The sequence below is a fragment of the Caloenas nicobarica genome, chromosome 5 (assembly GCF_036013445.1).
Source record: "Caloenas nicobarica isolate bCalNic1 chromosome 5, bCalNic1.hap1, whole genome shotgun sequence".
In the NCBI taxonomy this organism is placed as follows: Eukaryota; Metazoa; Chordata; class Aves; order Columbiformes; family Columbidae; genus Caloenas; species Caloenas nicobarica.
In genome coordinates, this window is record NC_088249.1 from 54,853,250 (window position 1) to 54,880,341 (window position 27,092).

The window sequence follows — 27,092 nt, forward strand, 5'->3', positions numbered from 1 at the left end:
GAGTAAAACTAAACTTAACAGTGCAGGAACCATAGCATGCAGGAATAAGTCAAGGACAAAAAGATCTATCATTTCTTCAGAACAAATGGCAATGTGATCATTTAATTGATTAATATTTTGAGCAGGACCTATCATATGTGCTGTGGGACTTTTCCCTATCAAGTAATGAAAATTCGCTTCTCCCAAAGATGAGGCAAGAAATGCAAATCTGTGAAGAATAGATATGGTTCTGCTAATTATTTTCCCCAGCAGAAGTCTGAGTCTTTGTCACTGACTTATTTAACAGATCCTCTTAACATCTGTCCAGCAGACCATGGACTTTATTAGCAGACAAGAAACCCACCAGATTTAGAGCCTGCTGGGTGCGTCTTCATCTTCACAGCTGTGGATTAACTCAGACTTTCCAGAAGAGGACAACCATATGGGATAATTGGTGTCACTGGGTAGCTAAAAAAAATATGAAGAAACAAATGTCGTCCAAACACAATTCACTGTTTTTACAGCCACAATTACTAGTCTGTTTAAGAAATAAGAAAGGCAGCATTACACTAAAAAAAGAAAATCTATTCATATCTGTGTGGGAACCTAATCAGGCTCTTGTTTCCAATGACGATGGCTCCACAGTCGCACCAGGTCTGTGACAAGAATGCTCCTTTTGTGTGCCGATAATGTGGAAGCGATAAAATTTCCTATAAGAGACATATGTGTTTACATCACGAGATGTGTTATTTGACAAAACGCTTTGTTCTCTGCATATTTTCCACGCAGAGTTTCATGCTGGGTTGTTTTGCTGGAAAGCTTTGATTAGCTAGAATTAGTTGCTGAAGTAAAATAGACACTTTTGTTTTATGAGTCCTCTTGCTGAGCTGTAAATTATAGTAAAACATATAAGGAGTGACAGAAAGAAGTGCTGATTTGAACCTCTGACCCATGATCGGCATAAAAACATAAGATAATTCTTTCAAAGGACTACTGAGAGCCATAAATATTCCATGGTCCACTTAAAGTTAGGCCCTTTTAACAAAATAAAGCAGTTATTTTGCATAGGGCATCTTGGCTCTGCAGTACTACAACAATACAAACTGCAGTACCTAAAACATGTAGAAATTCTTTTTTTTCTATTATGGGTTAGGCATTATCCACAGCAGGGCAGTAGAAGTGATGAGAGTGATTTTTCTTTTTTTGAACCAGTACAATGAATTTGTGGTCAGTAAGAAGAGTTGGAACAGGCAGGCACTCAGTGAAATCAGGTATCTGTTACTTTTCAGCTTGAGAGAGAAGCAAAAAAGGCATGTGTATCTCCTAAAGAGACAGGAATTTAGTGGAGTTTAGGGCACATCAAAATTTTCCTTGACAATATATAGAATAGCAACTGACCGATACTGAAATTAACTGGTGTTAATAGTAAAATAAAATAAAATAATAAAAAAATCCTGACGTGAATGAATGTGGATAACTGGTAAAATGATTCTTCTAGCTGAGAAACATTTTTTTCAGTAGATGCACACCTGGACATATAGGGAAAACTGAAGTCCTCTAACTCCATGTGTGACTACAAAATATATTATTTGTATTTTCATAAATAGAGTTAGTTTGTTTGTGCATATTGGGCTGCAATAAATCTGAGAGCAGATTAGCCAGCAAGTGCATAAATAATCACTGCAACAATCTTTGTTATTATGACATTAGTTATGATAATTCATTAGCTGCCTGTTTGTGTTACATCTTAATGCCTTTTTGCAAAGGTATTTGGTGCATTATTGTAAGTAGAGGCAATTCACACTCTGCAACAATGAGCAGACTCTGAGGAAGGGAAATGTATGGGTGTTTAAAATCCGAATGTTATGTCCACTATGGGTAGTTTAGGCCTGTACAAACGGGGGAAAGAAAGGAACGATGCTGTTAAAAGGAAATCATGTACATGTGTTATGACACTTGGATTCTGCAGAGAAAAAGAAGTCTTTGTGGTGTATCGTTACTTATTATTTATCATATTTCTAAATTAAACACTTTTCCCCTAATTGTTACCCCAACTTTCTGTAGCTGTACTTGATCAATGCCATTTCAGATATACCCACGTAAAGCCAAATAGTTCTCAGCTATTTAGCATAAACTTGTGAGTTAAGATGATGTTGCGTACTTGTTGGTTCTTAAATAGTTAGCTGCTATTATTCACGTGGTGGCACACATGAAAATGAGAGGAGGGTCTGGCCCACAGTGTTAGCAGATTTGTAGAACTCACCTTGTTATAATTTGTTAATAATTTTCTTAGAATAAAATAAGAAAATGCTACTGAGACATCCAAATTTAATGAAAACAAATTTATAAAATACCCTGTTTTAACAGGTAGAACCTGCACAAATATATTGTAAAACACAGGAAAACATACACTTTTAGCATAAAATATTCTGTCTGTTGATTTGAAGGGATCTTGTTTTCATCAGCAAAAGCTTTGCTTTTTCCAGTTTTCAGGCTTTTAAATTCAAGTAAGTGTTGCTTTCGTGCATATGTACATTTTCTTTAACAGTTTTATATGCACCTTTCCTTCTCTTTATCCTCCTCCTTCATTTGTGTGGAGAGAACTGCTAGGACACAGACGCTGAGCTGTGGAAGGTGTTTTTCTGGTGATGGCATCTGGCTTCTTGGCAGACTCCACAGGCAGGAGCTGCCTCCGAGTTGCCCCTGGGTTTGTCACATGGTTAAGCTGCTGATGAGTTACTTAGGCTGTCTTCTGTTTCTGGATGTCGTTTTCTGTTAACCTACCTCTCACTCTAAGGATCTGCATTAAAAATCATCTTAAAACATCTTAAAAATATTTTTAAAAGTGCTTTATATATAGATACGTAGATATGTAGATATATAGATGTATACACGCATAAGCCAATAACCCTATTTCTTACCTTAGTGCTATGGCAGTGTTAGTCACTGAATGTATTTGGTGTAAAAGATATGTCAATGCAAAAAATGATGTTTATATACAAAAATAGGAAGGAATAAGTACAATTAACTTTGCTTAAGATGCGTGTGAAATTTTCAATTAGGATATTTATGCTTCTGCACTGCTTTTTGAAAAGGTTACCATGCTTGAACTGCTGAAGGCTATACTGGGCTCAGGTCAGCTCTTAGCCTGTATTTCCGTAGTTATTATCTATGACACCCAAAACATGGGTTTGAGCACTAATCCATTCTTTCTCCAAGCAGAAGAAAAACTTTTTCAGTGACTCTATTTCCTTTAATCTGTTTGACATCAAGTTTATTTTAAGCACCTCTACACCAATAATGAGAAATCAGCAGCCCCACTGAAGGTGGGATTTTTTTTTGTTTTTGTTTGTTTCTTTGTTTTGAGTCGTTCTTTTCAGAAATGTGTGCGGAAATAGTAAAGATATTGCTGGTTTTGGTGAAATTGTAAAAACCCTTTGTGATCAGACAGTTATAAGTATTATTATTGCACGTTATATACTCGGAAAGAAAATTTTGGAATTATAGCTTTGCAACGCTACATACTAAATATACTATCAAAAAAAAATGCATTACCTCTTGTAGTGCAGGATTTCAACAGCCCTTGCAGTCACTCCTTAGAGTTTTTCATCTTTAGAAACCAAATTACTCATTGTCTAAATAGCTGAACTTTCATCTCTATAAATAAGATACTTCAGCTTCGCACAATTCATTTAAAATGCTGACAAATAAGGATTCTCACTTGATTCTCAGTAGTTGTATTGTTTAGTTTCATTTACTATAGCAAATGTATTTGTTGAAGATGAAACACAGGACTTGCATTTTTAGTAATGGAAGACTTCAGAATTAATCAGGGTCCATAAAATTTAGCGTTTGTTTCTGAGCAAAAACCCAATAATTTCTAGCACCTTCGTAGAAATAACATACGAATATAGAAAAAGGAATATGTCTTTTCATTTTGGTCATAAATCTTTTAGTACAACAAAATTAAAGGGTAAATGTTTCTACAACAGATCCCTTCTTTCTCCTTGAATCAAGCCACCTTCTACTGAATTTCTTTTTGGGGCATCTTCCAAGTACATCCATTGCAATTCATCATGCTAGGGCAGCCCTCATCACCTGCACTTTGATTATCTATTATGCTGATTATTGCTGCCACTGCACATTTCACATATGGCTTTGTTATAGTTTCTCCAGAATGCTGCTGCAAAGAATAACATCTGAACTTTAACCCCACTGCGGTGACCAAATTCTCCCTCACCAGCACAGTCAATTGAAATGTCTCCAGTCATTGGCTTTTTGTTCTTGTATGTAGAAGAGCAACTGTTCTCTCCATTTTCTCCCTGGGCTCATATATCTGAAGAAACTGTCTCTCTCCTATGCAACAGTTGATCACTTTCTCTTTATTGGAATATCTTCTCTAAAGAATTTTTTTCCGTAAGACCTGTCATTGGCAAGCCCCTGGTAAGAAGGTTATGTGAGCCGGATGTGTAAGCCTGAGGCCTTTGTCTTCTGGCGAGGCATGAATGAACACTGGCAGCGAAGGCAGTTACCCTCGTGTATCATGAAAGTATCTCTCAAGGGCATTGTGAAACTTAAATGGCATTGAGAAAGGTTTTAACATTTGGGTCAGTCAAGATGCTCTATTCATAATTTTTTGAATAAATTTTAGATCGTCGGTGATACTTTTTACAACAAAGAGTGAAATGGAAATACTCCATCAAATGCCATAGGCAATTTCTGAAGCAGAAAATACCACCACCATGCCTGGATTGTTATTTTTGTTAGTTATTCAGTTCTTGGATGGTAGCTCTAAGCTATGGCAAAGGCTTAGAATGAATTCTGCTGTTTCCAGGTAAAAAAAATCAGTATGTACCTGTGCTGTGCTGTACACATGCTGAGTACAGCGCTTTCCCGCTCATCTGTAATTTTTTTTTTTTAGTAGATGAACATCATTCAGGCTTATAGTGACCTCCAACTTTCATGAATTTCCCTCAAATTTTTAGTTGACTACAGCTGGAATAGAGTTTCAGTAACAAGTGCTTGAGAGCGTAAGCCTCTGAGTTCATAGGTGTCTAAATGCGAGACTTTGATTGCCTTAAGTGAGACTTGTGGCATTTCAAAATCCCATTCTTCAGTGTCAGATTACAACATTAGAAGGAGCCTGCTTCTGAAAACTGTAAACATGCATCCTTGCTCACATGCCCTAAGTGAGCTGGTTTTCAAAATTGTTAACTATGCAGAAGCACCCAGTAGCTCAAAATCAGTACTACTTACATTTAAATGCAGGGAACTGGATTGTAAGAATATAGCTTAGTGACCTTTTAAAAAAAAATAAAGACCAGGCTATACATTTTTAAGGCTTCTTAAAACAATAATTAATACTTGATGGGTTTGAATATCTAACTTGTAATCAAGAGCCTTCTGAGTCAGTGGTTGGCACAAAGGTTATGAAATGCTTTTCTCTTTATGTGCTAGACCTACACTGAAAAGATCTGTTTCATTGTTTGAGGTAGGTTAATTTTTTTAGTCACTACTCAATATTTGGTAGCTTAGGATTTCAATTGAAAAAATCCATTGAAACTTTTGCTTTTAAGCGTTAAAAGCTAACAATCAACATTCATTCAATGTTTGGGTTTTTTTCCCCCTTCTTAATCTTGCAAATAAAAGCTTCACAACCTGACCAGCTCAATGTGAGGTCTTAAATTACCATTTTGAGCCACAACAGTGGTATTTGCAAAAATATCAATTTTTTCTCTGCAATGGTAGCGTGCACGTGTTTTTCCAGACTGGCTAGCTCCCTGTATGAACTGATATTTAAAAGAAGTTACACAGCTTCCCAGTCCACACGGCAGTGTTGCTAGCACTAGTGGGAGTTCTTGCAACACTTGCACTCATTTGTGGAACAGCTTTGTTTTAAAATCTAAGAAAACCAGAAAGCTAATACCTTATTTTTACATGTGCTTTTATGGTGTAAAATGAATTTATAGAAATGCCAGGTAAAAGCCACTACTATGACCTTGGAGTAACCCAGCGATTAATTATATACGTACACATATGTATAAATGACAACATTTCTTTCATTCACCGTCTCCCTTTAGAAATATTTCTTCCTCACGCTACTTGCCGTACAGCCAATACAGCCTTCAATACACCAGGAGGGAAGTGGTGTATAATTCTGATTTTATTCTGCTTTCAATGTTTGCATATTCTAGGTAGTCACTGTGATAGTCCACTTTTCTTGTTGCTGTGACCCTTGAAGTGCTGCGGAGGCCTCAGCTGCCAGTCCTGCTGGGCCGCAGGTACCAGGTCACCAACGAGACTCCTCTGACCAGTGTCACGTGTCTCTCTCTTTGCGTTGACCTGGAGACACCCTGTCAAGCTACAGCTACACCGTGGGCTGCAGCTTTTCTAGATAAGCACACCTTTGCTTACTTGTCACGGCTAACGGGGCTACAAGCCCCGTTTGCCGTGCGTGCTCGGTGTCTGTGCCCGTGTGCTGGCAGCCAGGGGGCTGCGGGGCAGCCGCTGTGAGGAGGGGCGGCCGGGGGCTGCCCCATGCCGGACCCAGGCGGTTCCACACAGCCCCACCACAGGGCACCACCCGGCCGGTCAGCGGGGCTGGTGGCTCCTCTGGAAAAATGTTCTCCAGAAAGGGCAAAAAGCTGCACAGGCAGCGAGGAGTGAGGGGCACAGTGTGAGGAACAACCCTGCCGGCAGCCAGGGCGGAGGGGAGGAGGTCGGAGTCAGTCAGCGATGGCAGGGTGAAGCTGGGCCTGAGGAGATGGCGGGGATGGGGGGTTTTAGTTTTTATCTGTGATTCTCATGATCCAACTCTATTGTAACTGGCAAAAAATTAAATTACTTTTCCCCAAGCCAAATCTGTTTTGCCCATGATGATAACTGGTAGGTGATCTTCCCGTCTTTATCTCGACCATTGAGCTGTTCCATCTTATTTTCTCCCCCATCCCGTTGAGGAGGGGGAGGCAGAGAATGGCTGGGTGGGCGGCTGCCGGCCAGCCTGGGTCAGCCCACCACCCTGTTCTGCTCGCCATCATTCAATATTGATTTTTGTCCTCTGAGAAAGACTGAATTTTGTAGAAAGAATAACTCATACTCCACCTTTTTTGCCTTGATGACTTACCTGAGAAAGGAGAAGGAAATAGTTTTGAGCTTTAGGTGATAAACCTAGATTTGTTTTCACAAAAATTTGCTTTCCTGCTCTGGAAAGTGCATTAAGTCTTAAAGTTTTAGTCTGCTTTTAGTAAAATCTAAGTCCTCTCCCTGAGATAGTTAAAGGTACAGAACACTGAAAAAGCCATGATAATATTTGGGTTTTGTGTTTAAATTGTATTCAGATATATCGTATTGACTCTTTCACAGTACCTGATAATTTCTGAGCTGAGAATGTGCAGGCTTTCAGAGGTTTGTGAAATGTGCTTCTTACTGTCATGTAAGCAGAGCATCCAATTAAGCAAGCATGGATTGACCAGAAGAATATGCTAAGATGGATAGCAGTAGAGGAAAAAAACTCCACTTACTACTGCATCCAGTGCTTCATTTTCATTCTCCAAGCTGGGAAATGTTTCTGTTTTCAATTTTTCTAGTGTAACACAGGAAAACATAGTACCTTAGCCAAAATATTGAAACACCTTTGATTTCAAAATGTTCATCTGTGATCCTTCTGTAGCCTCTGTGTGGCATTGAAAAGCGGTGGCAGGAAACAAACAAACAACAAACTGGAGTTTTCATTTGTCACTCAGAGTTCTGGCTGCCCCTCCGTCATGCGTTTGTCTCGCCACTGAGTCACTGAGCTTACAGTATTGTGTAACTTTCATTTCTGTGGAGGCTTGTTATATTAGAAAAATTCTTCCAAAGAAAGCAACAATTATGACATAAGCACATCTGGCTCTTGCAAATTATTCTTTATTAAGCTTTCATTTAATTACATGTGCTGAAAGGTCTGCTTTTGATTACTGTAATTTTTTTTATTTGTCCATCTGAATGATAGTAATGTTAGAAATTACATACAAACCACCTGGCTTTTTTCTCACTAATAAGGCAAAGTTTATATAGATTTATGTGTAGAAGAGGGATTAGGATCTTCCCTGTTTATGGTAGAAGAATTATTGCTGATGCTAATTCAAGGTGAGAGTTTAAATTTGGTCACTGGAAGGAAATTAAACCTATTTGTTTTTATTCAGCAAACACTTTAGATTGGTAGGAATAGTTTATTTTAATGTACAGGTCTTGTATTTTGTTTCAGTTAAACTTTTTTAAAAGTTCAATGAAGGCGTTTTTGTATTTTCATCACTACAGGAATTTACAGGAATTTTTAAGGCCTACATACTTAATAGCATTTATAGAAGTTACAACAATCACTGTACACCAAGATGGTGTTGCCTATTTCAACTTTTGTTGCTATCTAGAGAAGTTGCAGCATTGCCTCTTAGTAGGAAATGGTTCCTATGTGAGCTCCCAGTAGAGGTTCTGGAGTTGGTGGGTAATTTCTTGGTAAGAACAGAAAGACCAGAAGTGTTGTTGGTTTTGACTTAATTTTCATAATGAGCCTTATCACTTTGCCACTTAATTTTTTTAATATTTGGACACAGTATGACATTTTGCTCTTTACCATGACCTTCATTAGTTAGAAAGAAAAAAATAATCAGCTAAAAGTCAAATTAAGAAAAAAGGTACTGGTGTGTGGGAGTTTTCCAGTTTTGTGTTGTTGTTGTTGTTGTTTTGTTTTGTTTTTTTGAAAATAACAATGAGGAAAAAGCCAGAAAAAAAGAAAATGCTGAAAAAAAATCTATAATTCCTTTAAGAGAAGAAACAGCAGAGCAATAGAAATTAAGTACATTTACAGCTTCTTTTTTTAGGAATATTGCAGGAATAAATTGTATATCTTCTTGTCTTCCAGCAACTGTATGCAGCTCAGCTGGCAAGCATGCAAGTTTCTCCTGGAGCCAAGATGCCATCCACTCCACAGCCACCAAATACGACAGGGGCACTCTCACCCACTGGCATGAAAAATGAGAAGAGAGGGACCAGCCCGGTAACTCAAGTTAAGGTATTTTTCAGTAAAGAAAGAAGTTGGTGTCTGAGAAGGGCTGTGAAATTATACAGTGTATTTAATTGTTTTCCAGCTGGAAGTTAAACCACATGAAAATTCTTCAATATTCAAAGAAAATGTTCAGTTTTAGTGCTGTATTATCAGTACAGAGAAAGGAAGAGAAAGTATTCACTTCTCGCTTCCAAAAATATCAGGCCTCCCTCTTCCCACCACAGGCAGCGCAACAGATTCATCAGTAAAATGTGATATTTTCAAGATTTCAGTTTGTAATCTAGTAATGCGCGCAAATGGCATCCCTTTCATGAATTGTTTCAGATTGAACTTTTGAGTATCTTAAAGTACTGTACTAGCTTATATTGTTAGGACACAAGAGAGACTGTAGATCTTCTAATTATTTTACAAATCTCTAGCTGTACTTATTCTACAATTTTGGGAAAAGCCTCATATGAAAATAAGATGTAAGTCAGGACTCTGGGGAAAACGTTGTGTCACTGCAGATTGATTCGACTTTTGCTGATTTCACACAGCTGCTGACAGCCGAGCTGCTCCTTGTTGGTTTTGCGCCATTGCTGAATGCTTGTGCCTGCTTATTCTCGCTTGCTTGGAACCAGGCAGCTACAACATGGCATTTGCCAACAGCTTGAAATGAGCATCGAGCACCCCCTGAAATCTGTGGTGCAGCAGTACCTTTGGGTGAAACTGGCTGGCTTTTATTGCTGTGTTCTCCTGTGGTTGTTCTGAATTTCCTGAGACCAAATATGCTGAGAAACAATTTACTTCGAGCTATAAAAAACCACCAACATTTAGATGTTTTATAAATTTGAGTGATACATAGCGCTATAAATGCAGAACTATTAAATACATCTAAAGAAGGCATATAGTGACTTTGTGGAGAGAGGATGCTTTTTTTTTTGTTGGTTGCTAACACCTTACAGGCACACAGCCTCAAATCAGCCTGGGAAGGTTTTACTCACTTGAAGTGAGGGGTTTTGGTTTTTTTTTTTTTGATTTTCGACATGAGTGTAAAATATCATTCGTTTTTTCATTATCATCAATCATCGTGGTAAAGTGTGGGTGAGTAGATATTTCTGTCTGGGCTGATAAATTTCCGTGACATTTTTTGCTAGGCTGAGAGTACTAATAAATAAAAACTACTCCATTATGGCCAGATCTAACATTTATTTAGCAAAGCGTTCACTTTACTTAACTGTAGATGTGTATTAGTCTAATATTTTACCTCTTGTAATCCAATGCCAGGCTTGAGAGCAGTCAGTGAAATTTACCACATATGCAGAGTTTGTTATGGTCAATACAGAAGCCACCGAAAGCAAAGCCCAACTGTTTCAGCAAAGTTGCCGTAGTCTAGTGATACCTAACACCAGTGATTTATGGTATTGAGAATATACTACTGACTACTTTAATGTGAAAAAGTAATTTCATAAGTGAATGAGCCAAATGGATCTACACCAAACCAAACCTTTACTATATGAGCAAAATTTTCCCCGCTTAAATCCAAGCACATATCTCCTTGAACCAAGGCCAATACCATTCCAGCTTTGTGGCCAGCTGAGTCCTATTACAGAATTGACCACATGCAAATTCTTGGGGGTTTCCCTACATAATTTAACTTGAATGGACTTAAATATATGTTAACAAAAAAGAAGTCTTTTTGTTCTTATTTTTATTAAGAACACTTCTGCATTGAAAATATTAAACAACAAGTGCTTCATGTGAACAAATACCAACGGCTAATGAAGAAATTAATTTTTAGTATAAAAGCACTCTAATACACTAGTACCTATATGCTGTCTTTGTGAATTGTTAACCCTTATAAGACATGGCAGTTTTGATGGTCATGCATTGCTTAACAAATCCTCTGTATTTTTTCTGTCATGAAACACTTGTTTGTATATACTACATACATTATTTATAGAAGTAATGGAATTCTTTTACAGGAGTCAGATCTTTCAAAAAGTAATGATAGGTTTGTGGTAGTGTTTGGGGTTTTTTTGTTGTTTTTTTTTTTTTTAAAGTCAGTGGCCAGAATGTTTTCCAGCTTTTTGGTCACCTCACAGAAATGAGAATGCTGCTGAAGTACAAACAAACAGGTCCTGGCAGCATTTAGAGTGTTCGGTTGGTTGGTTGGTTATTTTTTTCACATGGTTGTTTCAGTACCTGACAGGAAATTATTTAGAAATTGAACATGGTAGTGTAGATTGGTGTATGTAATTGCTCACAGTACCTAGTCTGGCGAACTTCATAGCCTGAAAAGGGCTCTGAACTCTCACAGAAATTTATTGAAGCCACTTTGTATCTGTGCAAGGAAACAGCTTGCATGTAAACATGGCCACAAAGCACCAGAACGGACTATGTCCCTTCAACTTTTGTGTTTCTGCTTTCACTTGGACTCTGAACAGGTGTGGACATTTGTGCACGCTGCAAGGTCACAAAGAATCAAAATGTCAAGCAGTTTCATGGAAACAGTTTAAAACTAGAGATATGATGGTGTTATAAATACCTGTTTTTTTACATTTTCCTGTTTAATGCATTGTGTACGATCAAACCAACTTTGCTAAATCACCACTTGAGATAATGGAAAAGTTGAGATAATGTAGTGTATTATTGTATTCTGACATGTATTTCTAAGCTTCAAAGTGATCAGTGCAGTGTTTTAAAATATGGACAATATTTTCTTATATCCAGCATATGCTTTGGGCGTATTTTAAATGAGAGATCTGTCTTACTGAGCTTTTTAATTACAGAAAATCACTGTTTCATAATTTTCCAAATGCTCTGTCCTGTTTAACATATTAAGGAAAAGGAAAAACCTCAAAGAATGGCAAGAAGGTTACATTATGAGTATCTATGCTGATCAAAGAAATTAATTTCTTGAAGGAGTCGTCTTCCAAAAGTTAAGATATTTCTTAGATGGACTTATTCTCCTATAGCACTGAAACAAGATAGATGTCAGAGAGAATTTCTTCCATAATTGCATATGAAAAGTATCAGAAGATATAAAAGTGCTGATACTAGATTTACATACCCTTAAAAAAAATTCCTTGTCTTTATGCAAATAAACATACAGATACACTAGAGGTTGTATGCAGCAGAAATAACTACAGAACACAGAAATAATTAAAGAAGTATCAAACAAGAAGCAGAATAGCATTTATGTGAAAAAATAATGGTTTTACATAAATCTGTCAAAAATACATGACATTTCGATAATAAAGTATTGTAAAATATATAAAATTAAATAGTAGAAAAAAAAATTTGAAATACATTTAGTACGCATTCATTACCATAGTAAGCCAAGGAATTTGAATTCAGTGAAATTCTTATCTTCTATTATGGGGCAACAGCATAGTTTTTTTTACTAAACAAAACATACAGTCAAAATAAGATGCATGGAATGTATAAGTTAGCAGCAGCATTAAATGTGGGCCAGAGAAATGTCAGGGTTTCCAAATGATTCTTTCATAGAAACACTTTTGATTTCTTAGTTTCTAATACGTTTTAAAATAAGCTACATAACTTATTTTTATAGTGCCAGGAACTTTTCAACTAGAACCAATGCAGAAGCATTACTGAGCTGCTGGAAATTTTAAATAATTCTTTGTAAATGCCCTAGGTTAATTTAGATCTCTGAAAACACATTAGGAAATTAAGCTGTAATGTGAGTTAATTCAAATTTTAATTTGGCAAAAAGAACGATCCAGCCACAGAGTTAATGTAAATAGAAGCATAACACAGAGAAATTAATGAGGTTTCCTTTCGTTGAATCTTAAAGGAGGCAGATAATTAGCTTCTTTTGTTATTATTGCTGGAGAATGTGGTATTGTCTTCGAGGTGTAAAGTGACTGCTGCTTGCAAAATGATGTGTTCATTTGTCTTTTCCTAATAATCATTTACATTAAACTCTTGTAGGATGAAGCAGCGCAGCCACTGAATCTTTCAGCCCGACCCAAAACAGCTGAACCTGTCAAATCCCCAACATCTCCAACACAGAACCTCTTCCCAGGTAGTAAAAGCAGTCCAGTGACGGTGACGAACAAGAGTGGCATCCCCAGCCCGCTTGGTGGATCTCTGGGAAGAGGATCCTCTTTAGGTAACTAATCTGTCCTGGGGAAAGGAGAAAACTGTCAAGTTTTCTACCTGAAATCTCAGCATGAGCACACTTACTTCTGAATTAAGTAGATATTTGAGGCTTACATTTCTGCTTAGAATGGAAAAAAAAAATCACAAGAAAGATTTTCAAAGAACTCTTGAATGCCAAGGTTTTACTAGAGTAACCAAAGTGTTGCAGCAGTGATATGCATCTACAAGAAACACAGCAAATAAATATATAACATGAAAATATACATACATGCAAATATATACACATACATACAAATATATGCACATACATAAATAAAAATACATATATAAAACATATAGAAGAGGTTTCTATTAATATTGTCCTAAAGATATCAATCAGGTGTATACAAAGTTCAATTTTGAATTTTGTCCTCTGGATTAAACAACAACAACAAAAATCTTTGCCTGCACATAGAGCCTGACTGGATACTAAACCTGCACACATAATGGCTCGTGTGATCAGTGTACATGCAAAGAAGAGTGTAACATAGCTTAAAATAAACAAGTTTTCAAGCAGGGTCAGGGAACGCTCAGTATCTCCGTGGTTTACAGTAAACCAGGAGCCAGGCACAAAGGTAACTCCAAATGTGCTTTTCAGCTACTTAGACCAAATATATTGTTAGTTTTACCCAGAACAGCATTCTAAAAGAAATCTAACCTTATGCATTCAGAGTATTAAGTTCATCTTACCAAGACCATATGCTGAATATATATTTTTTTCTTTTTTAGCAAAGACAGAAAGGCTTCAGTCCAGACAGTATATTATTTGTTCATTTTATTATTTGTTCACCCATCTGTTAAGCTTTTGTTAATTCACATGATTGCAAATAGGGAATTTTGACCTATGTTCAAGACTTTAATTAATATATAAAGCTTATTAAGTAATGAAACAAAATTGATCTGCAAACTATGTATGGAGACTATCTTAACCAGCCAAGGAACAGAATCAAGAGCTGCAAAATGTCGATGATCAGCCCTAAAGTTCAAACAGAAAATTTTAACAGTGACTAAATGCTTACTACAGACCACTTATTCACAATCTGTAGCTCAAGTGTACTTGTAAAATATATAGAAACACTTGTGAATAATGAACAGATATGTTAAATACATACATTAAATATATAAAAATTATGATTTGTTCCATTCTCAAAGCACTTGGGAACATCATGATCTCTGAAAGATACTCTCTGCAGCTAACTAGATAATCTACCTGTCAATTTATTTCCAGCTATCACTGCACTAACATTAGAAAGCAGGAAGTTTGAAATCATAGCATTCCAGAGAAATGGCTGGAGAAGATACACCTAATGTGTGAACATTTTTCATGTAAAGTCATAAAAACATTTCCTCTCAATCCTTAAGTATAAAAGAAGCCAGGGAAGCATTGTGAAAAATCAGCAAGCAACGTAGGAGCTTTTGCTCCATTTTTATGATAACTTTAAGTGAGACTGGGAGTCTGAGTCTCATTAAAAGTCATGCAAATATGCTTCCCAACTTACTTAGGCTCCAGATTGGAACTTCACTGCTCAATCGATTCAGAGCATTGGAAACTTTACCCCCCAAGAAGAATGGTTGTTTTCTTATATGTTACTTCTTTTTGGAGAGGGATGCTTCATTCAGACAGAAAACACCACAGTTCCATCTAAAACATCACAGTTTGTGTCTCTTCTCATCTACACCCACAGTATTAAACTGATTGTTTGGTTTCAAGGATAAAGCACAAGAAACCCTTAATCTTACCTTTTTTTATTTTCAAATAATTCGGGGTCCTTCGAGGTTGGATTTGTCATATTTTATTCAATGGAACTTCAATGAAGTCCAAAGAATATTAAAATTATCTTTGAAGGAGAATTCCAAGCCTTAGTTTTGTTGGTTTTGTTTTGTTGTTTGTTTGTTTGTTTTGGGTGTTTATGTGTTTGTGGTTTTTTGGTTGGTTGGTTTTGGTTTTGTTTTGTTTTGTGGTTTTGTTTGTTTGTTTTTTTCTCTTTATAGTGGACTGTTAGTAAGTACACAAATCTAACAAATTTGGAGCTTTTATAAAAGACATCTGCTTGTCAGACAGTTGTACAGGTCATGGACAAATTTTGTTAGCTCAAAATTTCCTAGCTAGAATGCATATACAAAAATCTATCCATGTGCAGTATAGAGGATACTCTCACACAGGAACAGGTAGATCAAGTTAAATCTTCATCACAAAACCACAAAAAAACCCAGTCACCAAATAATTTCTGTCGATTGGTCTTAAATAAGTAACTCTATCTGGGGTACTCATCTTTACCTCTAGAATGCATTTGAAGATGTGACAGAAATGTTTTGTGAGTTTGATACACGGTTAAAAGTTTCTCTTTCTGTCCAGCGTGATAGAAAACCATATTTTCTCCAATGACTTAGAGCTTTATACTTACGTTAAGGTGATAACAAGCTCTGTCTCCCAAAAGTAACTGTGCTTGTTCTGAAATTGAAAACTAACTGTATGGAGTGATGGTTCTCTCAATAAAGAAATTCTAAAAATAGACATAGACTTTCATGGACAAGTAAACAAGATTTATTTGTCCTTTGTTCATTTTATTAATTATTATTAATACCTCAAAGGCTTCCCACTTAAGCTTCAGAATACTGCTGTCTTAAACACATTTTAAGTTTGAACTTTGGGTCCATGAGTATGCTCAGATACCTCTATATCAGGCTGTGCTAAGACTTGAGTGGTTGTATTTATAACAGCAAAAGAAATGCACAAGCTTATCAATAACTTCTTTAGATTAGTTCAGCCTCCAAACAGACAACAATTGCCACTCCTCCTCATTTTGTAGATGTTAGTTGGGTACAGTTCTAACAGTATGAGAACTGAATGCTTACCCCAGATTCTAATTGGCATAATTACCTAAATAAAATGTGTTCTCTGTTTATAGATATCCTTTCCAGTCTTAATTCACCTGCCCTATTTGGGGACCAGGACACAGTAATGAAAGCCATTCAGGAGGCTCGAAAAATGAGAGAGCAGATCCAAAGGGAGCAGCAGCAGCAACAGCAGCCGCATGGTGTTGATGGAAAATTGCCCTCCATGAATAACATGGGTCTGAACAACTGCAGGAATGAAAAGGTAATTTCTCCCATTGCCACACAGTCTGTCATTCATTCTTATTTTCCCTGCAAACAGCTTCTTATTTTTATATAAAATTTCTTTTTAGAGCTTTTAGCCATCTCTGATTTCATGTTAAATACACCTTGTCACTTCTCAGTGCTGTGCTACAAACTTCTCTACGTTTACATGACAGCATTCAAAAAAACAGTCCCGTGCAGTCATGAGATTAAGCTGTAAGCACGCACATAAGAATGTGGAAAATTGAAGCTACTATTGTTTGTGGTCACTAGATTTTGAATTGTGCATTTGAGAATGCTTGGATTCATAAATATGGCAAAAGGCCAGTTATGTACTAGCATGGTCAAGTATTACAGTGCTAGTGCACGTATCTGAGTGTGCTTGAATCTGTGACTCAGATGCAACAAAATATTTAGGCTCAAAACAGTGCTTTTGGCTTTTAGTTTCAATGGGAAATTAGAGATCAAAGTTCTTTGTTGAATCTTGGCCATAGTTTCCAAACACTAAAAAGAAATGGGGCATGACAATAAAACAATAAATGAGAGAAAGTGGTGAGAAAACGTGACCAACATTAGATTGAGGAGGATGTCATTCAGTTTACAAAATAGCCAGCCAGGATTGTATCTGAAAGGTGAGGAACAGTTTCTATCACACACACTTTAAGGGTGAAGAAGTCTCTTGGAAAATGCTTCGTATCTGCGTTGTCCTGCTTTGTGGCCTTTCTGAGGTCTACAAGATCTGCTCTGGGAGCAAGTCTCTGTGTATATAACAGAGCCAGTGAACACTGAATCAGGTAATTGGCTGAGCTATAACGAAGCCCTTTTGATTAAGAATATCTCTCTGTTAGCTTCCCTAGAGGTGGCTTATGCTGCAGAAAAATACAGTACTTAAGTTATTTTTCACCACTGACACAAAATCAGTTATATACCACAATACTTATTACAGTTAACTAGAAAGGGAAAATACTATCCCAGTAATTACTATGGCACTGGCAAATAGGAACAGTTATGATGCAATTTAGTAATGAATGAAAACCAACACATTCACTAGCCTATAAAGCAACTAGTGTTTCAGACTGTTTGGTGAAAAAAAAAAAAAAAGGTTGGAAAACAGGTAGCTTTCAATGCCCATAATTCATTAATGAAAATTCAGTGGTATATCTGTATATTAGAGGGTAAGTTCTTTGTGTCTTGGGGGAAGGAGGGAAGATACTCCAAGGACTAACAGGAATTTTTAGTCCAGGTTGAGTATAAGACTCAGCAGAATCTTAAACCGTGCATTTGATGATACTATGATCTTTTCTCAACCCACATGGGAATACTCAATAAGTGGATTGTAGCAAGGCATGGCAAGTCAAAGAAATGTTGTAAACAGACCCATCAAAGATTGATACCTACCTTTTAATCTACATTTTCTATTTTTGCTTGATAGGTTCTTTGTAGTACTCAAAACAAGAGAAAAGCTCAGTGTCTATTAAAAATCCTGTGTTGCCATACAGGATTAACAATGCTTTTACAAGTCAAATTCAGAGGCTAATGGATATTTATATCTCTGCTAGCGTTAGATTAAATGTCAGCATTGAAAAAGTCACTTAATACAGGTTGATACTATGAAAAACATAGAAATGAATAACTGATCAAACAGGCCATGTTCAGACAACACACTAATTGTAAAGCCAGTGTTTGTTTTAATTAACTAAGAGGTAGGGTGCTAAAGCCCATGTTATAAAAATAAAGTAAATATCAACCTATGATCGGTGTTAAGAGTTTATAAAATTATGCTCATTTTAAAATATATTTTATGAGTTTCAGATGCATGAGGTCTGAAAATATCTAATACAGTATAAGGGCTATTCAAAGAATTCTTAAGATTTGATTTGACTTGGAAAAATACGTATACAAATGACATCCACTTACTTATCAGGTTGCAACCCTGAGTATTTCCATTCCCATGTTTACGTCTTGTGTTCGGTATAACAAGTTTCTATTTCATCTTTTACCTTTTAAAGCAGAACAGTCAGTAAGTATTTCAGTGAATAATCTGAATTTTTTTCTGTATTGGTTACTAGCAATAAACAGATTGATGCACAGCTTCCAGATTGAGGTTATACATCAAGCAGTCAGAAGAAAAACGTTTTTTTACTTGCAAATATAGCGGAGTCAATTGGAACTCTTTAACAAATACAAAAAACATCATTCTCAAATGCCATCTTTTATGGGGAGAGTTTTCATGGCAGCACTTGCAACTTTTAAAACCTAAGAATAAAACAGCAGCAAGGAAATCTGTTGCTAAATCTCTCAGTGCCCCTACACAATACTGCTGGTTTTATTTATTGTAGTTTGTGATACAGAGTGAACCATTAAGGCAGGAAAAATTTGTAATATGTACCCTGGTTTTACCTTTAGTATGCTAGCCTATTATCCTTGCTCTGTAGATGCAAGAAAGGCAGAGTTTACAAAAAAATGGGATATAAATCCATAGTTTTAAATAATTATATATATCACTACTCCCTATCCTAAAGAAAATAAAAGAATTAAGTCAGTCATGTATACTAAGGAAATGTATTTATATTTTATAGCAAGTTTAAAATACATTAAAACCAGAAGCATCCTTTGCACAAACAGAATTCTAGAATACTCTTCTTTCTCCCTTTACCTTCTGTCTTTGAATTTTTACATTATGATATATTTATTTCACTCTAAAAATGATGGGCAGGAAGATCAAAATGGGAGGATGAGGAAAGATAGAGCTCTTCAATTAGAAAAACATAATTCTGAAATAATTGTACACCAATAAGATTGTGTATAGTTTCTGTCATAATCGCAGTGAAGCTTTGATAACAGTTGCAATTTTGGATTGGTTTCTTTTGAAGAATCAGGACCCTATGTTTTCAGGACCAAATTTTCAGAAATTGGCTTCAAGTAATTAGACTTATATAAATAAGTAGCTAGAAGTCGGCACCAGAAAAAGATGACAAATTAATTGCCTGCAGCTGGTTTAAAAAAAGCTATTGAGTTCTGGTCAGTTACTGCTCTTCAAGTTCAGATAGCTGGTAATAGTTTGTTGTGCAAATGATTGTGCTTACAAAATTATGTACATAGCTTCAAAGGCTGGGCTTAGGCCTTTTTGAAAATGTGTCATTTAAATCTCAGAAAGCTTTGTATTTGGTTAAAGACGCAGAATTGAAAATTGCCTCTGTTCATATTCTGCTGTTCAAAAAAAAATCTCCTACAAAGCTTTAAAAGTGCTCACAGAGATTCACTCATCAGAAAGACCAAAACAAAAACATGCAGCATTCTGCCACAGTCCAGCTTTGTCATTTGCTAAGGCATTAAGGTTAGGCTATACTTTCGAGATGATACCATTCTATGGGCATCTACAATTACAGAGTTATTTCAGTGTGTGTATTGTTGTGGGTTAGGGTAGGCCGGTAAGCACCACACAACTGCTCGATCACTCCCCTCCACTGGGATGGAGAAGTGAATTAGAAGGGTAAAAGTGAGAAAACTTGTGGGCTGAGATAGTTTAATAATTAAAGCAAAACCTATGCAAGCAAGGCAAAGCAAAATAAGGAATTCATTCACTGCCTTGCATCAGCAGGCAGGAGTTCAGCCATCTCCAGGAAAGCAGGGCTGCATGATGCATAGTGGTTACTTGAGAAGACAAATGCCAAACCTTCAAACATTTCCCCTTCCTTCTTCTTCCCGCAGATTTTATTGGGGTACATGACATCATATGGTGTGGAATACCCCTTTGGTCAGTTGGGGTCAGCTGTCCTGTCCGTGCCCCCCTCCCAACTTCTTGTGCACCCCCAGGCTGCTCACTGGCCGGCCAGCATAAGAAACAGAAAAGGCCTTGACTCTGTGTAAGCACTGTTCAGCAACAGCTAAAACATCCCTGTGTTATCAGCACTGTTTTGGTCACAAATCCAAATCTCAGCACCATGCGAACTAAAATTAACTCTCTCTGAGCCAAAACCGGTACAGCGCACGCAAAGCAAAAAGTCATTATGTTGACATTTTCTACTCCATCTGGTCCTGATCAGGTGTAGCCTGACTGAGGAAAGGGAAGAAGTAACTGTGTCAGTGGTTTCAGTAAGTAAACAGAAACACTGGAAAAGGGGAGAGAATTAAGAAAAAACAGAAAATAGGCTACAGAGCTCTTTCCATATGAGATAAGCAAAAGTAAAATCATACAAATATTGGCTTTGTTTAGAGGATATGACTTTTTTCCAGTCAAGACATGTTTACCTTCAAGAGAAAAAGAGTACTTAAAAAAATTTGCATTGCTAGAGCTACTTGTATTTATTTTAGTATTTCAAACTAGCAAGATTGCCTAGAAGATTTGTTTTGATTTAAGGCTTTAAATGAACCTGAAAATGCTATATAATTTATAAGAGAACTGACACTATTTTTAAAAGGACCAGATCCTCTCTTTTTTGTGCATAAAGCATGAAAACAGTGACAAAAACACTCCAGAAAAATCTTTGTAGAAAATATGTAGGCAGAAATGTGTTAATTTCATTGGAGAAAAGTATGTGAAGTCAAGGTAAAACATACACCCAGTTGATAATCACATGTCTGCTAGACCCAAGGATGCACCCCCAGCACCCCATTTACTTACTCACAAAGCATATTCATTGAGATCTGAGAGGAAGCAGAATTTAATATAACATATTTCTGTTTATATTCCATTCCCACTTTTTTGTAGATTTTCAGGCAACTGTGCATTTGCAGTAGGAAACCAGAATTAGACCCCAAAATAAATGACATGAGTCATCGCCCACTTCCTGGGAATTATGGTACTTTAGCACCTCTTATAATGAGCCTTTTATTCCTTTCTTATTTCTAAATCAAAGTTTTACAAGTTGAATCCACATAATTTATCCTAATATAGACCACAGTCTGTATGCAAAATGTGTACATTCTTAAAAACGTATATTATTTACCCATGGAGATGTTACAGTCTATTGATCAAATCCATATTTAGGCACTTGGATTTGACTTGATAAGCCATAACGACCCCTTTGGAGATGTTACGGTCTGCTGTATTTAGGGACTGTTAAATATGTGGATTATTGACACAATAGAGTGTAACAACTCCTCTGGAGCTGTTATGCTTCATCATTTCTATGAAGCTACTGCACATGCGTAAAAACTTTGCCAGATAAAAACACTTCAGGAAGTCTTTATAGGAAAAGTTACTAGTCATGCATAATCTCCCTTTGACTGTCTACAGCCCTGCAATGACTCCATCATTGTATTACTTTTTTCTAACTGCAAACAGTGCTGGATTATGTTGCTGACAGGGGTTTTTTACCAGCTTTTTTCTCCCAATACTTTCAGTATTATAGACAGAACAACTGCAGAGGCAGGTCTCACACTGTCTTTTCTGCAAGTGCAGTGTGTTTCTCAGACAATCACCAAGAGAAGCACTTTCCTATTAGCATTCTTTTTATAAGTAATTTCTCAAATGAGTTAAAAAAAGCATACAGTTAAAAAAATACTTTCTGATGCATCCTGCATTCAATTATCTTTTCTTCTTTTACTGAAAGTAGTCATGACCACCCTTAAATTGAGAACATGAATAAATTGGTCATAAGGGCCTTGTGGATTTTTATAAATCTTTACGAATAAGTGGTTTAGATTTGCAGGGACTGATCTATTCTCATTTGTTTTTATCTTTTAAGGAAAACTTCTTACATTTTCTTTTTCCTTTAGTTTTTATAGAAGAATATTTGTAACTAGCAAATAAAAAGTCAATGCTTACATTTCAGTCTGCTGAAAGACATAACAGAAACTGTAAGCATTTTCAATTGAATCCTTATTTCTGTTGGTTAAATCTTAGTTCTACTTGCAATTAAAGGGCAAATACCTCATTATTAGGCCAAAATATGGATAGCAATATCAAAAGTAAATGACTAATTTTGCAAAGTTATTACTTTTGTTATGGTGTTGTCTCAATAGTCATTGTACCAAGTTCTGTTCTCACTGCAACTTAAGGGAAGTCCCACCCCATGTAGCTTACACTTAGATATAATTAAATTTCAGTTTAAATATGTATATTTAGATACTATAATAGAAAATCTGGAACTGTATAGAGAGAAAAAAGAAAGACACTGATTTACTTAAGGAACTGTTAGTATGGTCTTACTTTCTTCTAAGAATATAGGCAATTTATTCAGCTCCGTGGGAGTGTATTCCATATGTCTAATGAAGAACCTGATTTCCACGAAGAGATACTGCAACTGGGAAACTGTTTTTCCTGAATATGTCATTCTGCTCAGTTGACAAACCTTTCCCTGGGGAATTTCAGAGATGTAGAAGGACACGTTGCATAGAGACAACCTCTTTACAGTTCCATCATTTTATAACAGATAACTTACTTGTCTAAGTTAAATGCCCCAGAATAGGGAAAGTTTCAAAACCAAATACCAGCGTTCCTCATAATTCTTACAAAAACACTGTGAATTTGCCCAATTTAGTAATCTGTTTGTGGCTATACATAATATATATAAGCAGTTATTTTTTTTTAATTGGATGTTCGAAGTTAACTTCCTCAAGCCATATTTGGGCACTAGTATTTTATTCTAAAACACCTTTATTTAAAAAGAAAAAAAAAACAAACCAAAACCCACCACCAACAACAAAACAAACAGGAAAACATTTTGTTCCAAAATATTTTTAAACAACAATAATTTTGCAATTTCCTTTTTAGACTTAAGGCTTATTCTAGATACATGAGAAATGTGCCTTCATTTTATATCAACTGTAGTATTTCCTTAGTAATTTTGGAAGGAAAATAATGACTCAGGTACAAATTTTCTAAAGTAGCTGCAATGCAGGAGCCTAGGTCCCACTGAACTAGCTCTGAAAATTTTACCCCAAGGCGGACAAGCAGATTTGTGACTGCATATACAGTAACAGTCTATTTTCAGTGAAATTCAGGAGCTTTGTATCCTTCTCCAGTACTTTTTATGATAATTTGGACAATTCAGAATTTCAGCTGATGTAATACTGCCCCCTTTTATTAGAACTGGAAAACATGCTAGACTTCAAACATTTAGTTTTGTAGCTGGATAAATTCTGTTTATTTGTGCTGTTGCTTCCAATATTTGGAATTGCATGACAGGGTAAGATAAAAGATGAAATCAATACACATTTATAATAATGAATGGCAGGAAAAAAGTAATGATTTTTGCAGGATGTATTGTGTGTGTTATGACTGGACTTCCTAGGCAGCATATCACTCCAGGGAATTCCCTGCTGTTTTTTCAAGAAGTTCATGGTATTGATGATTTTTGCTTTTGTATAAATTTCATTGTAATATATGCTTGCATTTGTTTTCTAAATCATTGTATTTATAGGATAATAGTAGGGCACAGCAAGCATTGTCTTTTTTTTGTTTTTCTTTTTTTTCTTTCTATTGTGAGGTCTGATCAGGAATTAGATGCATCTTTGAATAGCTGAATGATTTTAATATCTCTCAGACATGGAGAAGTGTTGCAGTGAATCTATCTTTACAATTAGAACTTTAAAATGTAGTTTGAAATTAAATTCAAAGCAGAGCATCTTGGAATAAAGAAATTAATCCATGAGTCTTCAGCCACAACTTTTAAAGAGAAATGTTTCCATTATATACAAACAAGGAAAAAAAAGTCTAACTTTCAATATAACCTTGAAGCCTGTACTATATCACTAGCTTTTGTAGATATCACAGGAAATAAATGCATATTTAGAAATTGTACCCATAATTAAAGAAATGTTTTATCTGATCTCTGTGTATTTGGTGAGGAAGGTGATGGATTTTGTAACTGCACATGCACAGAAGGGTCAAATACAGCCGTAACATTGGTACTCAGGTTATAAGAGTTATGGGAGGAAAATACCTTTTCTAACATTAGCATCTGTAGAAGAACATAGCTCCATTATCAAGGCCAGATTTATAATGGGAACCAGGTGCAGAAGGCTGTGGGTAAGAAATCTTGTCAAGTCTGTTCCTCAGACTCAAGAGATAGAAATATTAAAGCTGCTCATGAAACGTTAACTTTCTGTCCGTACATAACATATGATTCAGCCTTTAATTGATCACATGTTATTGCTCAAATACTACTATTTACACCTAAATATTTATACTCATGCCTATCAATATACCTTTTTTTTCAATTTACTCTGTATGCTATGTGTAGAAAGATATACGAATAATGTATTTGAAATTTACACATTAAAAATACATGTTCACTGAAACTGTGGAACTGACAGTGAAAAGACAAAAAGAAACAGTGCAAAATCTCTGGCATATGTAGGTCATCTAAATTTACAGAGAAGTTAGCTTTGGAGCCAGCTTACTATGGATGCAGTTTTGCACCTATGGAAGAATTTTCCGTGCAGACCTTTGTTTTTAAGGGTTTTGCTTTATTGTCTTACTTTCCAAAATTATCTTGATAAAGTCGGTAGTTTGTGCATTTCAGTTCCAATATATTAGATGTGCATTTAACTGCATAGTCCCTCAAATTATGTAGAGGCTGATTAAAATAAAAACTAAATTATTTGTCTATTGATTAAATTATCAAAACCAATTAATTAAGTGAAAAATACGTGATTTTTATGAAGTATAGATTATGGAAACTTTATTGGACTATATATTAAAAAAAAGTCTGACCAGTCCAATAATGGTGTACATAAGTAAGAAATTAAAAGAATAACTGTATACACATATTTACACAGGTATGTGTGTGTATATATATGCACACTGTAGCGTGAAGAAACTTCCCATATAAGGCGAAGTTTTAAAGTTTTTCATGCTTCCAGTTCAATCACAAGAGCACTTGGCAATAAAATATTATTTTCAGGAAAGAAACCAGCTGACTCCTTTGGTATTGATAGCTATTTTTGCATTTGAATATTGTCTGCTAGAGTTTTCGCCACTACCTGTGCTTAATAATATGCTCGTATGGTCACTGAACACAACTGCAGTTTTTTATTTCTGTTGTCAGGGCTACTTGAAGGGGTTGCCCAGCTGCAGGTTTTAGACCTCATTAATAATAATTATTACAATAATTATAATAGTTATAATAAAAAGGGGGTTTGTCCCCTTTCTTCCATTGCCTTTCCAGCTCAAGAAAAAAATGCCAAATTCACTGCTTTTTCACTTGCATGGGGTATTTCCTGGGAAAAGGATAAAAGCTCTGCCCTATTTTAGTCTTCTCCCTTAAATCTTGTAGCAACACAAAATCCCAAAGGAACAGAATTAGATTAAAATGTGTCCTGATGGTGAATGTTGAAAAATTTGCACAAACCAACAAAGATAATTTTTCCCAAAGGATGATGTTGTGCCGTAAAGGATGGTGTCTTTGTGATGACTGTAACTGCATAATGATTGTATCTTTGTATGTACAATACATTTCCCAAACAGCCTCCCCACACAGGAGACTTTGCAGATATATGCTGAAAAGTATTGCAGGTTGAAAATTATTGTTTAAACATAAATTTGCTAGGACAGGAATATAGTCATTGATTTAAATTGTAGGTCAGAATGGCAGCTGCACAATCGTATCATATCACTTCTTCAATTGTCCTGAGAACTACAGAATACATTTGTATATTATTTCACATTTAGATACAAGCAGAGACATCCACAAAAGTTAATGCCATTTATTTCCAAGCTCTGTGTATTCCTCTAAGTAAATTCAAACCACCAAATGCATTGCCAATACAACTCTTTGAACTGCAGTAGGCTAAATACAGCAAGGATAAATTTGGATAACTTTCTCTGATACTTCATTACTTTCTAAAATTAAAAATGTCTCCTGTTTCTCAAGTATCGTTAGGCTGCATCAATAGGTAGGATAAATTGAAATACACTCCCTGTTGTTGAAGGATATTTACTTAGCTGCCTGTTTGTGGGATTATTCACTGCTTTGTGCTGTCATAACTGTTTGCTTCAAACAAAAGAATAAGCATGGTAGCAGGTAAAATTGTCTTCTTTTATCTCGTGAAAGACTAGAGCAAATAATGCAAAATGATGTTTGCAAATGTTTGTTTGAAATCTGATTAATGGAGTTTGACCATGCTTACTCCTTTCTTTGTTTTCTTTTCACAAATATTCATGCAAACAGATTTTTATTTCTATGGGTGTATTTGCATATGAACATGGACATTTGTGCACAATTAGGCATTTGCTCACCCCCTGTTCATAAAAAAACAGAGGCTTTGATGCAGCACCCACTTCAAACTCCATGCTGACCAAATGAAGAACGCAGTATCAGGGAGCTCTTCCAGCCCCTGATAAAGTGTCAATGCTAATTATAGATCTTTACAGCAACTCTTTGAACTCTGCAGCAATTTAATCCAGGGGTCCTGTAGGCCTTGCTGCACTATGCCTTACCACTGCCATCTTTTTCCTACGAATGGTATGCCAGAGGCAGATTCATCAGTTTTTCTGTGGTGTTGAAGCTAATAGATGCAGGAGTTGATAGAAAGAAGTAAAGGCTTTCCACTACCTGGGAGGTCTTTTGGGTTGAGAGAATTCCCAGTTGCTTTTTTTGGGTAATTTAAGGCAATGTTCAATACTTACCACTGAGTCAGGCATTGAAAACAATATAATTTGTCTTAGGTGACCAACTACAGCATAAATCACAAGAAGCAAACTATTGAGCATTTAAGTGCATAGTTCATGCATAACTCAAAAAGTTAGATTGTTAGAACACTGACACATTACTCATACATGTATAGAAACGGCTGGTCCTCCAAGGATAGTTTGAAAATATAAGAAAGACTATATTTGTTGGATAAATTGTTCACTGCACATAGTTTGTCCATCTGT

The 27,092-nt window shown here is 36.0% G+C and overlaps 1 protein-coding gene across 11 annotated transcripts in view; it reads left to right on the forward strand.

Annotated features, from left to right (window-relative positions):
* SOX6 (SRY-box transcription factor 6) overlaps window positions 1–27,092 on the forward strand; it is a 377,869-nt gene that overhangs the window by 300,105 nt on the left and 50,672 nt on the right. For all 11 annotated transcript variants that reach the window (XM_065635311.1, XM_065635316.1, XM_065635314.1 and 8 more), the window contains 3 exons: window positions 8,879–9,028; window positions 12,959–13,139; window positions 16,078–16,268. In XM_065635311.1, the coding sequence (XP_065491383.1) occupies window positions 8,879–9,028; window positions 12,959–13,139; window positions 16,078–16,268 (522 nt within the window). The remainder of the gene's footprint in view (window positions 1–8,878; window positions 9,029–12,958; window positions 13,140–16,077; window positions 16,269–27,092) is intronic.